Source organism: Oryctolagus cuniculus, chromosome 8 (genome assembly GCF_964237555.1).
Source record: "Oryctolagus cuniculus chromosome 8, mOryCun1.1, whole genome shotgun sequence".
NCBI lineage: Eukaryota > Metazoa > Chordata > Mammalia > Lagomorpha > Leporidae > Oryctolagus > Oryctolagus cuniculus.
The window spans coordinates 64,906,180-64,919,784 of NC_091439.1; the positions used below are offsets into that span (position 1 = coordinate 64,906,180).

Consider the following 13,605-nt stretch of genomic DNA (forward strand, 5'->3'; position numbering starts at 1 on the left):
GCAGCCAATCCGCTCAAGGAACATTTTATGTCCTACCCAATCACTGCCCATTGCCAGGCAGGCTTCTTTGCCAGGTGGGTTCTGTAGCCATTCCTGAGTAACTGACACTCACTTGCCAGCGGCCATCTTGGCATGGCCTTCTCATTCCACCTCAATTATGCTCAGTGAAAAAGGCCATATCCAATATATGGCATATACTATGATTCCATTGATATCAAGTATACACAAAGAACATTTTTATAAGGACAGAAAGTTCCTATGTGATTGCCTGCAACCGTGGATGACAGCGGAGACTGACTGTAAAGAGACTCAAGACATTGTTTCATGTTGTTGGAAATGCTCTAAAATAAAATTATGTAGTTGGACATACAACTCTGTAAATTGACTAAAAATTATTAGTTGCATACTTAAAATGAGTGAATTTAGTGGTATGTAAGTAATGTTTATAAAGTTGTGTTCATAATCTGAGCTACAAAATTCAAGCAAGAACTGGAATTAGCTGTTGTAACTGCTAGTGAAGCTTTAGAAGAGAGTCTGATACAGTCATGGTGATTCATGGGCATGCCCAGGACATTTGGAAACAGGCGTTATGAAGAAATAGCGTAAACTTAATAGACAAGAATGGGGAGTATGAGAGGAGATGGAGCAACTCCATGACCCAAATGAAATTGTTCCTGAGATAGAGAGTGGCAGAAGCTGACCTCCCTTGATTTCTGACACCTTGCCACTCCCTGGCCATATATATCCTCACAACAAGCACTTCCCACATTCTAGCTTCCATGATACAAATAATGTGTAGTCGTATGTATTGTCAAAATGTCCTGATTGGAAAAGTTAGTGATCTGCCATAATCACCTTATGAGATACCATCCACTAACAGTAATGGATACATTATTGGCAAATTCATAGTCCTAAAAAGAAGCAGTGACAGATGACGCATAATCTAAAGCTCTTCTTTTTTTTTTTACACTTCCTCCCCTAGACTTTATTTTTTTCCCCAAAGAAGTCATTTATTTAATGTGTGCAAATTTCATAAGTACAACTTTAGGAATATAGTGATTCTTCCCATCATACCCACCCTCCCACTCCAACTTCTCCTGCCTCTCTGATTCTCAGTTTCATTCTCCATTAAGAAAAAAAAAAAAAAAAAAACTGAACTAACTAAACTAAAACTGTTCTTTAACAGTCAAACAAGGGCTTTGAGAGACCTCCAGTGAAGAGAGAGATGGATGGAGAGCAGGAATTCAAGATCTACTCTTGTACAGCAATACATCAAGAACACTGTTTCCCCTTTTTTATTGTAATAATCTTATTTGAGCTCAACATAAAACAGTCAGCTAGATTTTACACCATAAATGCAAACTAATAATTACCTTTACTGAGACAGTAACCCCAAAGAAGAATTTGAGGGATAAGGTCAACTCTCCTTCATATGAAAAACATTCCCTTATGATAGTGTTTTGTCTTCTGGCAAATAGAACCTATTTCATAGGCAAATAACTGAAAGGAAACTTTAGCAAACCAAAAGTCACCTACTTCATAATATGATTATCTCTAAAGCAAACAAGAATAAAATTGCATATGTATATGCATAAGTTGTAGTAGCTTCTGGAAGACTACATTCAAATAATGTGTACTCTGCATCATCCATTCAGTGGTTGATGATGAGCAAAATTTTATTCAGGGGCTGTGGTTTATTAAAATTAATATTTACAAAGAAGTATGTGGTCAATCCCATGAGTCACTTAAGACTCTTAATTTCTCTCTGATTCATGAAGTAAAATGCCCTCCACAACTCGGTTCTGAGGACTATCGTATTTATTTAGCTTCTAAACACAGTTTGAAATGGCTTTCTTCCAAGGAGCTAAAAAACACATCAAAGCCATTTCTTTAAAAAAAACTGAAACACCCTGGAAAGCAAGATAATGAAATAGCAACATTTACTGCTGTCCTTTTCATTTGTCATTTGATTAGTCAGTTCCACACTAAGTCCTTTAGTTCTGTATTCTGAAATTCATTCCTCGGGCACTCATTACTCTTCGTTCTTCATGGTACTTCCCACACAGCATGGATTCTCAGTACATTGAGTTTGCACACAATTCTGCTCTCCAAGTGATGAAAACTTTACCCCTCCCTCCAAATGCCTGATTAGCAGAGTACCACTCCCTTTGCACTCCTCACATGCATACATATCCAGAATTAATGGATTCAGGACAAAGAGACAGAGAACAAAACAATTTAATATTAGAAGAAAGTTGAATAACTGAAGAATCACCTCCCTCTTAAACATATGGGCAATGGCCTTTTGGATAGCAAACATCAGATAAAAGCATTATGAGTGTGTCATATCAAGACTAGACTGAATGCAGGTTTCATTTAGAGTGGAAGAGTTATTGATGTCTACTGCTTTATTCCCTGGAAATGTAGAATGCAGATAAAAGCAAAGCATGTCCTCAAAAACATTTCTCTCTCATCTTTTCCCATTCTCGGAGAGTTGTGTGTAGTTCCCCTGTTTATTTACTTTTGTTCTTCCTGTAAAAAAGCAAATTCCTAAAATTCTAGAGTTTTTAAATAGCAATCCTGATTAATTCAGTGCTCTCACTTTAAGTTAAGGAAATGTGAGCCTGTTGACTTAATCAGCAAGTTAATTTACTCACAAGGAGTATTTTGGAAGAGCACCTGTGTGCCTGACATTCTTCTTCATTGTGGGAAATATTTATAAACTAGACAGATAGTGCCATCATGGAATTTGCCTCCTAGTGGATAAAAAAGATAATAAACAAACATTAATACCTTGTTATCAAATAGCCGCATTCTAAACAATATAAAAAAGATGAGTAAAGAAAATAATCAAGGGATGGTGATGGCAGTGTCAATTCTCCATCAGGACTTAAGGAAGCCCTCTCTGAACAAGTGGCATTTGGGGGAAAAAACTAAATGGAGTGAGGGGGTTAACATGTGGATATCTGGGGAGTTCAGAGAAGAGGAAACACAACGTGCTTAGGGGTTGTTATGTGGATGGATTAGGTTGTTTGGATGATGGAGAGGAGGCCCCTGTGTTTGGGGGTGGGACAATGGAGGGAAGAAGAGGCAGTAGTAGATAGCATCAGAGCAGGAAGCAGTAGCCATTCCATACTGGGCCACGTAAGCTGCGGTGGAGGTCATAGAATTTACTCTAATGGCAAACACAGTGTGAGGCAGGGCTGAGATCAGGGCATGATGCAATCTTGTTTACATTTTCAATGGACCTGAAACTATAAGACTCTTAGAAGAAAACATGGGCGGAAAGCTTTTTGACATTTGTCTGGGCAATGATTTATTTGGATATGACACTTGGAAGGTACGGCGTGGAAAGAAACAAAACTATCGAAAGACAGTAATGTCATCATAGGCCTCCAGTTATCTCTGCAATACTGTGAAATGCTATAATTTTCACTAAGTAAAAAATAGCTAGATGGTATGAGTACAAGATCATTTGATGAAAAACCAAAAGGAGAAGGACACTAGGCAATAAAAACAAATATACAGAAAGTATATATATTAAATTTATCAGCTATTCATAATGTGCACAATGGATTAAAAGAGATTTATAATTTCACCAAAGACATGGAAACAACAGGGGAGACAAAGAACACAATGAAAATATTATAACTTGGGGCCGGCGCTGTGGCACAGTGGGTTAAAGCCTGGCCTGAAGTGCCAGCATCCCATGTGGGCTCTGGTTCTAGTCCCGGCTGCTCCTCTTCCAATCCAGCTCTCTGTTATGGCCTGGGAAAGCGGTGGAAGATGGCCCAAGTCCTTGGGCCCCTGCACCCATGTGGGAGACCCGAAGGAAGCTCTGGCTCCTGGCTTCTGGCTTCGGATCAACACAGCTCCGGCCGTTGTGGCCATCTGAGGAGTGAACCAGCGGATGGAAGACCTCTCTCTCTCTGTCTCTACCACTCTCTGTAACTCTGTCTGTCAAATCAATAAAATAATTCTTTAAAAAAAAAAGAAAAAGAAAATATTATAACTTAACAAATGAAATGTAAGAGCTCACTGGTTGAGCTTAACGTAGCTTAGAGACAAGTGAAAAAAGAATCAGTGTGCTTGAAATATGTCAGAAGAAAATATTCAGAATAAAAAAAAATAATAGATTCATTTAAAAACTTATTAATCTGTTCAAAATAAAGCTTAAAAAGTTATACCTCAGAACAAATAGAAGCAGGGAATAAGATGGCAATGAAATACAACTATATATAAGTAACCATAATGAATCAAGTGTTGATTGTGTAGATATTCTAAGTTTTAAAAGTAGATTGTCAAAATGAACACAACCCAACTATATGATGCTTATAGAAGTCACACAATAGTTGAATTTAAAAGGATAAAGAAACAATATTCACTGAAGCCCACATTAATTAAGGTAAGAAAGACACATTAGTATCATAAAAAGTAGAATTTAAGGCAAAAAACTAAATGGAAATAAACAGGACCTTTTCATGGTACCAAAATACTTAAATTTCCAGGAAAATAAGCCAAGTTAACATGTTTACACATATGATGATATAGTCTGAAAATGTACAAAGTAAAAATTTAATTGGCCAGTGCTGTGGTGTAGCGGGTAAAGCCACCGCCTAGAGTGCCAGCATCCCATATGGGCTCTGGTTCGAGTTCTGGCCGCTCCACTTCTGACCCAGCTCTCTGCTGTGGCCTGGGAAAGCAGTAGAAGATGGCCCAAGTCCTTGGGCCGCTGCATCCATGTGGGAGACCCAGAGGAAGCTCCTGGCTCCTGGCTTTAGATCAGTGCAGCTCCGGCTGTTGCAGCCAGATGGGGAGTGAACCAGCAGATGGAAGACCTCTCTCTCTCTGACTCTCCTCCTTTCTCTGTGTAACTCTGACTTTCAAATAAAATAAATAAATCTTTAAAAAATTTAATGAAAAAGACAAATCCACAATTTTATTGCATGTTTTAGTATACTTGTCTCAGTAGCTGAAAGAACAGTAGATCACAATGACAAAAATTAATCACCATGATTAATGTACATCTGTGGAACACTGTGCCTCACCTAAAGAAAGCAAATTATTTTCAAATAGATAAGCATTTTTTAAGAGATCATAGCCTTAGTGGTAAAGCAAGTCTCACCACATTTTAATAACTTATCAAAATGTGTACAACACTTTACTTAAAGGCAGAGTTACATTGAAATACAGAGCTCTAAATACATTAAGTAGGAAGGGAAAACAATGGTTCAAGTTCAGTTATGTCAAGAATCATCTCACAATAGGTAATATTAAAATATCCACCCTTGCTTTTAAAAAATAGTATGAGTGTACAAATATATGTGCATATTATAATGTTTACATATGAAGCAAATAGAACAAAATATTAAACATTATAGTATCGATGAAGCCTTATTGAACACTTCTTTAAACTTTCCTATATTATTTGAATTATTTTAATATAAAAGACTCCCCCAAAAAGAACCTAGAGAAAAAATAACAATAAAAAACACAAAGAAAATAGAAGGAAGAAAATAATAATTATAAGAATAGGGCTGGCGCCGCGGCTCACTAGGCTAATCCTTCGCCTTGCGGCACCGGCAACCGGGTTCTAGTCCCAGTCAGGGTGCCGGATTCTGTCCCGGTTGCCCCTCTTCCAGGCCAGCTCTCTGCTGTGGCCAGGGAGTGCAGTGGAGGATGGCCCAGGTGCTTGGGCCCTGCACCCCATGGGAGACCAGGATAAGCACCTGGCTCCTGCCATCGGATCAGTGCGGTGCGCCGGCTGCAGCGCGCCAGCCACGGCAGCCATTGGAGGGTGAACCAATGGCAAAAGAAAGACCTTTCTCTCTGTCTCTCTCTCTCACTGTCCACTATGCCTGCCAAAAAAATAAAAATAAAAAATAAAAAAAAAAAAGAGGCAAAAAAAAAGAATAGAAAGTAGTCAATTAGAACATACAACAGAGGGCTGGCGCCGCGGCTCAACAGGCTAATCCTCTGCCTTGAGGTGCCGGCACACCGGGTTCTAGTCCCGGTCGGGGCACCGGATTCTGTCCCGGTTGCCCCTCTTCCAGGCCAGCTCTCTGCTATGGCCCAGGAGTGCAGTGGAAGATGGCCCAAGTACTTGGGCCCTGCACCCCATGGGAGACCAGGAGAAGCACCTGGCTTCTGCCTTTGGATCAGCACGGTGCACTGGCCTCAGCACGCCTGCTACGGCGGCCATTGGAGGGTGAACCAACGGCAAAGGAATACCTTTCTCTCTGTCTCTCTCTCTCACTGTCCACTATGCCTGTCAAAAAAAAAAAAAAAAACAACCATACAACAGAGTCAATCAGTAGATGAAATTGTGGTTTTTTTTTTTAATGTAAAGGCATAGCAATAGAAACCCGAAAGAATGAAACCTCATGAAGATCAAAGAAAAAAAAATGAAGAATTAGTCATCTGTGGACTCAAGGTTTCCAACACACATATAATTGAAGTTCCAGAAGAAGAACTGAGAAATACAAAAAGGAATAAAAGAAGTATTTCTCTAAGGTGATATAAAACCATAAACCCATAGATTCAGGAAGCCCAGTGAGCACCAACTGGAAGAAACAGGAAAGAAACCACACCAAAGCACATCATAATCAAATCATGGAAAGCTGAAGATGAAGGGAAAATTTTAAAAGAAACTGTTGGGGAAAATGACGTATTAAGTAGATCTGAACAAAGACACAACCAACAGCAGAGTCTCCTCAGAAACAATGCATGTCAGAAAAAATGGAGCAGCTTCATTAGCGTGGGAGGTGAAAAGCATGTCACCATAGAATTCTAAAAATATTTTCTGCAGACATTGAAAAGCTGGGAAAACTCATTATCAATAAGACATTCAAGAAGTGAAAAATTATGCCAGATGGAAATTTGAATCTAAATAAAGGTATGAAGATACTGAACATGGCAAAAATATGAGGAAATATAAATGATTTTATACCATGTCAGTCAAACAACAATGGTTAAAATGTTTGTAAAAATAAAAGGTATGAAAATCATACAAACACTAAAATAGGAAAAAGGTAAGGTTAGTATCATAAGAGCAACCATGCAGATATGATAAATCTTAAAAATAATCCAAATGAAGGCAATAAGAGAAGTAAAAAGAACAAAGAGCAGATGGGAAATTTAAGAAAACACCAACAAATATTATCTATTTAGAGCCAATTATAATCTCAGAAAATAAAATGGTTTAAAACATTTCTATTATTAAAGTGATATTGTGAGATTAAAAAGGATGACTCAAGTATATGCAGTATTCATGAAACCCACTTTAAATATAAACTGGTTGTGATAAGAGGGCAGAAGTATATTTTGCAAAAGCTAATTAAAATAAAGATGAGGAGCAGGCAGGTAGCCTAGCAGTTAAGATGCCTACAGCACACATCAGAGTGCCTGGGTTCAATTCCTGCCTCTGGCTTCTGGCTCCTGGCTGCAGGTTCCTGCCAACGCTTTGGTAAGGCTCAAGTAATTGGATTCCTGCTACTCATCTGGGAGACCTGGATTGAGTTCATAGATCCTGGCTCTGGCCTCAGGTCAACCAGTCATTTGTCATTTGCGGAATGAGCCAGTGTGTAAGAGCTCTGTCTCTGTCTCTCTCGTAAAGCTAATTTTCTAGTTAAGAAATGTCTAGATAAAAATAGATTTTAAATAATAATAAATGAATCAAGATAAGCACATGCCAGGTATTAGAGGCATGTATGCATCACATTGAAATTTTGAAGCTTTCTCAGTGAAATAACCAAGTAAGCAGAAAGCTGAAAAAAACCATTAAATATTTTGTCATAACATGTTATAGAATCTTCTATACAATGCTATGATCCCACATTTTAGAAAATGTTAATATATCTGAGTGCTCAGTGAGCTTCAATGCATATTGATTGTGTGTGTGTGTGTGTGAATTGTACCATTTGTCTGTGTCATTTTCACTTATTTGGGGACTTAATCATAACTTTTCTTATATTAGTTCATATAGACAGATACAAGAGGAATCTTCAAGATAATAATATCTTAGTTATATATCATAATTTGACAAAAATGAATAATCTCATACCCAATCTTAAGTATTTTCGAGATTTGCAGAATTTTGTTTTCAAAGTAACAGTTTATTCTCATGTGAAGGCTCTTAGAACATATGATATAATACATTTTTGATGTATGTTATATTTTTTTCAAGATCCATCCATGTCTTAATGCATAGTTATATTTATGTTGTATTTTAGGTTCCTTTAAAATTATCATGTACTTCGAAAGCTGAAACCAAATTCAAATAAAGGATAGACAGAAAGTTGTGTCTGACATAGCCTTTAACTTTTTTCATTCTCAATCAATTCTATCAGCAAGAAAGGTTATGACCTGTTATTGATAAGGGGAACAAAGGATTTTGATTTTCTTTTTATTCTAATCCTCTAAATCTAATAATTATTTTAACTGTGTTTCCAAATGTAACATTTTGCCATGTTCACGTTGGAATGAATTTTACAAGCTTTGCATTTGGGGCAGCTTAGTAGAAGGAAGAACCAGCTATTTTAGTGAAAGAAGATGAGATTTGGAACCAACAGATCTGATTTACAGTCTTGGTCCCTCCTTGAGAAAGTAATTTCATTTCTCTCGCCTAATATTTGCAGATCAGTTGTTCCCTACTCTAAAATTTCGTCTAAGTGTAAAGCCTCATGATATTATAATTTGAAGAAAAATGAATCAGAAATGAACTATCTATATCCACTTACCACCTAAAACAACTATGAGAGCAAATTTTGTATTTGATATTTAATTTTAATGGTTTTTTTTTCTTTACTTTAAAGCTGAGAATCAGAGTTCAAGCAAGACAACAGAAATAATAGGTAAGTCTTTTTGCTTTTCCCTGAGTATAGTCATGGGTAAAATACCCCAAATGAGGCAAAGTAGGTCAACCAGTTTGAGGACACGGCAAAATGATTTGAAAGTAAGTATTCAATGACAACTAAAAATGTTTAGGAGAGCTTGGGTGAAAAAAAGAACATACAAGGACATGCCTGAATGCTGTGAGTGAGGTGAGTGAAGCCACCCTAGAGCATGTTTAATGCCTGTGGGATTGTCCCCTGCCCAGAACTCTGTGTTCTGGGCTGTTATTGTCAGTGTACCCACTGCCGTTCCCAGAAGTACAGAGTGTCTTCTCTGTATTTGGTAACCAAGTCTGGTCCTGGCATCCAAAAAGATGATGGTATAAACCACAGTTAGCAGTCTTCAGTGTTATCATTCCAAGAAGTGTTTGTGTTTCTGCCATTCCTTAGCTTTAAACCAAATGAATTCTGGATGGCAGAGTGAAAGAGATTAGAGAAGACCGGTGGGTGAGTCCGGTGGAGGATGGGGATAGCAAGGTTGACTTTTCCTGTAGTTTTGAAACCAAAATTAAATATTTCTGCCTGATGTGTATAGCAATGTTAAAACTCAGAGGTTTCAGGGCTGGGGCCGTGGCTCACTTGGTTAGTCCTTTGCCCGCAGCGCCGGCATTCCATATGGGTGCCGGGTTCTAGTCCCGGTTGCTCCTCTTCCAGGCCAGCTCTCTGCTGTGGCCCGGGAAGGCAGTGGAGGATGGCCCAGGTGCTTGGGCCCTGCACCCACATGGGAGACCAGAAGAAGCACCTGGCTCCTGGCTTCGGATAGGTGCAGCGCACCAGCTATAGCAGCCATTTTGAGAGTGAACCAATGGAGGGAAGATCTTTCTCTCTGTCTCTCTCTCACTGTCTATAACTGTCAAATAAAAATAAATAAATAAATAAAAACTCAGAGGTTCCAATCCTGGTTACCTTTGGTACAAATCAAATAAAAATGTGAAATAAACTTAGAAATTTTGGAAAATTAAAAAAAAATAAAAACTATGAGTAACTCTAACATCATTTTCACAGCAAGTGTCCCAAATAGTTAGTATCTTAGTCTACCTTCTACCTCTTGTATTATTATATTTCTCACTTTCAATCTTTAACTTCTGCAAGATAATTTCTTTATCTAATAAAGAGTTACTTGTATATTCTCTGTTTTACCACATAACTTTTTTAAATTATTATTTCTATCTTCGTAGTCAAAAAATGGGTATACACAAGCTAGGCAAGACAAAGGCCGTGCATTTAGGCCAAGAGAGCTGACGCTGTCCTGGAGGAGTGCTTCCTCTCTGGTCCGCTGACTGGCTGTTGAGGAAAAGTCAAATATACATAATATAGAGGCAAAGTGGGAAGCTGCCAAGCATTCGGTTTCTTTTAAGAAAGGACTGAAGTAGCCTTCAAGTTGTTTACAAGAATTGTCTTTAACCATGTTATCTATAGTGTATTTTAAAGGGAACTCAACACCCATCTAGGGTATTTTAATTTTGTTTACATAGTTATGTAAACTAGTTAATTTAAGTAGTTATGTAAACTAGTTCTGAAACAGTTAAGGCAAAAACCATTGATTTGAATACTGAACTAAAAAGAAATGAGACTAGTTCGACAAGCTACAAGAAAGATCAGTCTCATTTCTTTACTTTCAAACTTCAGATGAATTTTGTCTTTAAAGAATAAAGCCAAGGTTGGATATTTAGCATTAAGGTTAAGATGATGCTTGGAATGCCCTCTTCCCATATTTACATGCCTGGATTGGAGTCCTGGCTCCTTCGCTTCTGATCCAGCTGCCTGCTAATGCACACCTTGTGGTGTAGCAGGTGATGTCTCAAATGTGTGAGTCCCTCTCACCCACATGAGACTCTGATTAGGTTGTGGGGTTCTAGCTTTGGTCTGGCCTACCCCTGGCAGTTGCAGGCATTTCAGAAGTGAACCAGTGGGAGGAAGATTGTGCGTGTGTGTCCATGTTGTGTCTGTGTCTCTCTGCCTTTAAAATAAAATGAAAATGAATTAAAAAATTGTTTGAAATAAAAGCTACATTCAAATGCTTAACAAATTTATTAGCAGATATTTTTATACATCTGTTAACAACTCTAATCATTTGATTTTTTTTTTCAAATGGAAGACTTCTTTGTGCCTTTATATATTGAATATTTGTCATCAAAAATGTGAAGATAACAAATTTGTGAAGTATACATCCATAGGATCAAGGATAGGCAAACAACTAAAAATGATTACTATTTCTCTTTTAGTTCTTTCACTTACTGTCATACATGTTACTTTATCTCTCTGAATCACAGTGTCTTTAAAGCACAGGGTTACAAATATTTGCTTAACAGCAAAATGAATTAGCGTATATGTAAGTAATGAGCATGTTGCCTCTTTCCTTCTTTGTATATTGTTTATAATTTTCTGAAAATTAATAACTATCCAAATCAAAAACAAAAAATACATCTTCTTTCTTCAACATGGATTTCTATGGAGTTACCAAAAGATAATAAATTTCCATTCACAGTTATTACTAGTTTAGGGAATGCAATTACCTGAAGCTAGTCACATTAGTGACCCAAAAGAAAATTAGGAAAATTTGAGATAAAACTTTTTTGCTTTGCTGTAGAAGTCCAATTAAATCTGAAGGCAGTGGAAATTATGTTAGAACCCCCGCCCCTTTGATATTTTGCTCATAAAGGGAAAGGGAATGCCATTCTGGGTGGTCATGCATACTAGTTATGAAAAATAAAGAACCTGACAAGACTCTAACAATCTTAAAATTCGAGTAGATGTTTGGCCTTGTGGTTATGACTGTGTCCTTCACTGGAATATCTAGATTTGATACCCACTTCTCTCCTGCTAAAGCAGACCCTGGGAGGTAACAACAAGCTCAAGTAGTTGGGCTCCTGTGAGCAATACTTAGAGGTCTGGATTGAGTTTCCATCTCCCAGCTTCAGCCTGGCCCAGGTCTGGCTCTTGTGGGTTTTTGAGGAGTGATCATGTGGATAAGAGCACTCTCTTCTCTTTCCCAAATAAATAAATAAAATATTTTAAAACATAAAAAAACAATTTTAAAGCTAGGAAATTCTCTTGAGAAAGAGGGGGCTTTTGGCACAGCAATTATGATGACTGCATCCCATATCAAGTGCCTGGATTCAAGTCCCAGCTCCTCCACTTCTAATGCAGCTTCCTGCTAATGTGCACCTGGGAGGCAGCAGATGATAACTCAAGCACTTGTGTCCCTGTCAGCCACATGGAAGACACTGATTGAGTTCCATAATGTGGCTTTGGCAGGTGTTCAAAGCATTTGGGAGTGAACCAGGGATTGGAAATGAATCTCTCTCTCTTCCTCTCTCTCTCTTTCTCCCTCTTTCTCTCTCTGAATCTGTACCCCAACTTCCAAATAAAATAAATACAACTTATACATAAAAAAGAAGGCAAGGGTTGTTTTAGCACATTTCTCTTCTCAAACACAGAATTGCACAGGATAGTTAGTATCTTAGGATACCTTCTACCTCTTGTTCAAGGAATTTGAAATGAATTATTAGGCCGGTGCCGCGGCTCACTAGGCTAATCCTCTGCCTTGCGGCACCGGCACACCGGGTTCTAGTCCTGGTCGGGCGCCGGATTCTGTCCCAGTTGCCCCTCTTCCAGGCCAACTCTCTGCTGTGGCCAGGGAGTGCAGTGGAGGATGGCCCAAGTCCTTGGGCCCTGCACCCCATGGGAGAACAGGATAAGTACCTGACTCCTGCCATCGGATCAGCGCGGTGCGCCGGCTGTAGCGGGCTGGCCGCGGCAGCCGTTGGAGGGTGAAGCAATGGCAAAAAGGAAGACCATTCTCTCTGTCTCTCTCTCTCACTGTCCATTCTGCCTGTCAAAAAATAAAAAAAAAGAAATGAATTATTATACTTTTCACTTTTTTTAACTTTTATTTAATGAATATAAATTTCCAAAGTACAGAATATGGATTACAATGGCTTCCCCCCCATAAAGTCCCTCCAACCCGCAACCCTCCCCTTAACCACTCCCTCTCCCCTTCCATTCATGTCAAGATTCATTTTCGATTCTCTTTATATACAGAAGATCAGTTTAGCATACATTAAGTAAAGATTTCAACAGTTTGCTCCCACACAGAAACATAAAGTGAAAAATACTGTCTGAGTACTAGTATAGCATTAAATCTCAATGTACAGCGCACTAAGGACAAAGATCCTACATGAGGAGTGAGTGCACAGTGACTCCTGTTGTTGACTTAACAAATTGACACTCTTGTTTATGGCATCAGTAATCACCCTAGGCTCTTGTCATGAGCTGCCAAGGCTATGGAAGCCCCCTGAGTTCACTGACTCTGATCATATTTAGACAGGCCATGGTCAAAGTGGAAGTTCTCTCCTCCCTTCAGAGAAAGGTACCTCCTTCTTTGATGACCCATTCTTTCCACTGGGATCTCACTCGCGGAGATCTTTCATTTAGGTTTTTTTTTTCCCCAGAGTGTCTTGGTTTTCCATGCCTGAAATACTCTCATGGGCATTTCAGCCGGATCCACATGCCTTAAGGGCTGATTATGAGGCCAAAGGGCTGTTTAGGACATTTACCATTCTATGGGTCTGCTGTGTATCTCACTTCCCATGTTGGATCATTCTCTCCCTTTTTGATTCTATCAGCTAGTATTTGCAGACACTATTCTTGTTTCTGTGATCCCTTTGGTTCTTAGTCCTATCATTATGATCAATTGTGAACAGAAATTGAT

The 13,605-nt window shown here is 38.6% G+C and overlaps 1 protein-coding gene across 2 annotated transcripts in view; it reads left to right on the top strand.

Annotated features, from left to right (window-relative positions):
* EMCN (endomucin) overlaps positions 1-13,605 on the top strand; it is a 120,470-nt gene that overhangs the window by 69,821 nt on the left and 37,044 nt on the right. For both annotated transcript variants that reach the window (XR_011378336.1, XM_008267566.4), the window contains exon 5: positions 8,814-8,852. Coding sequence is in view for 1 of the 2 variants with exons in the window: in XM_008267566.4 (XP_008265788.2) it covers positions 8,814-8,852 (39 nt within the window). In the remaining variant the exon portion in view is untranslated. The remainder of the gene's footprint in view (positions 1-8,813; positions 8,853-13,605) is intronic.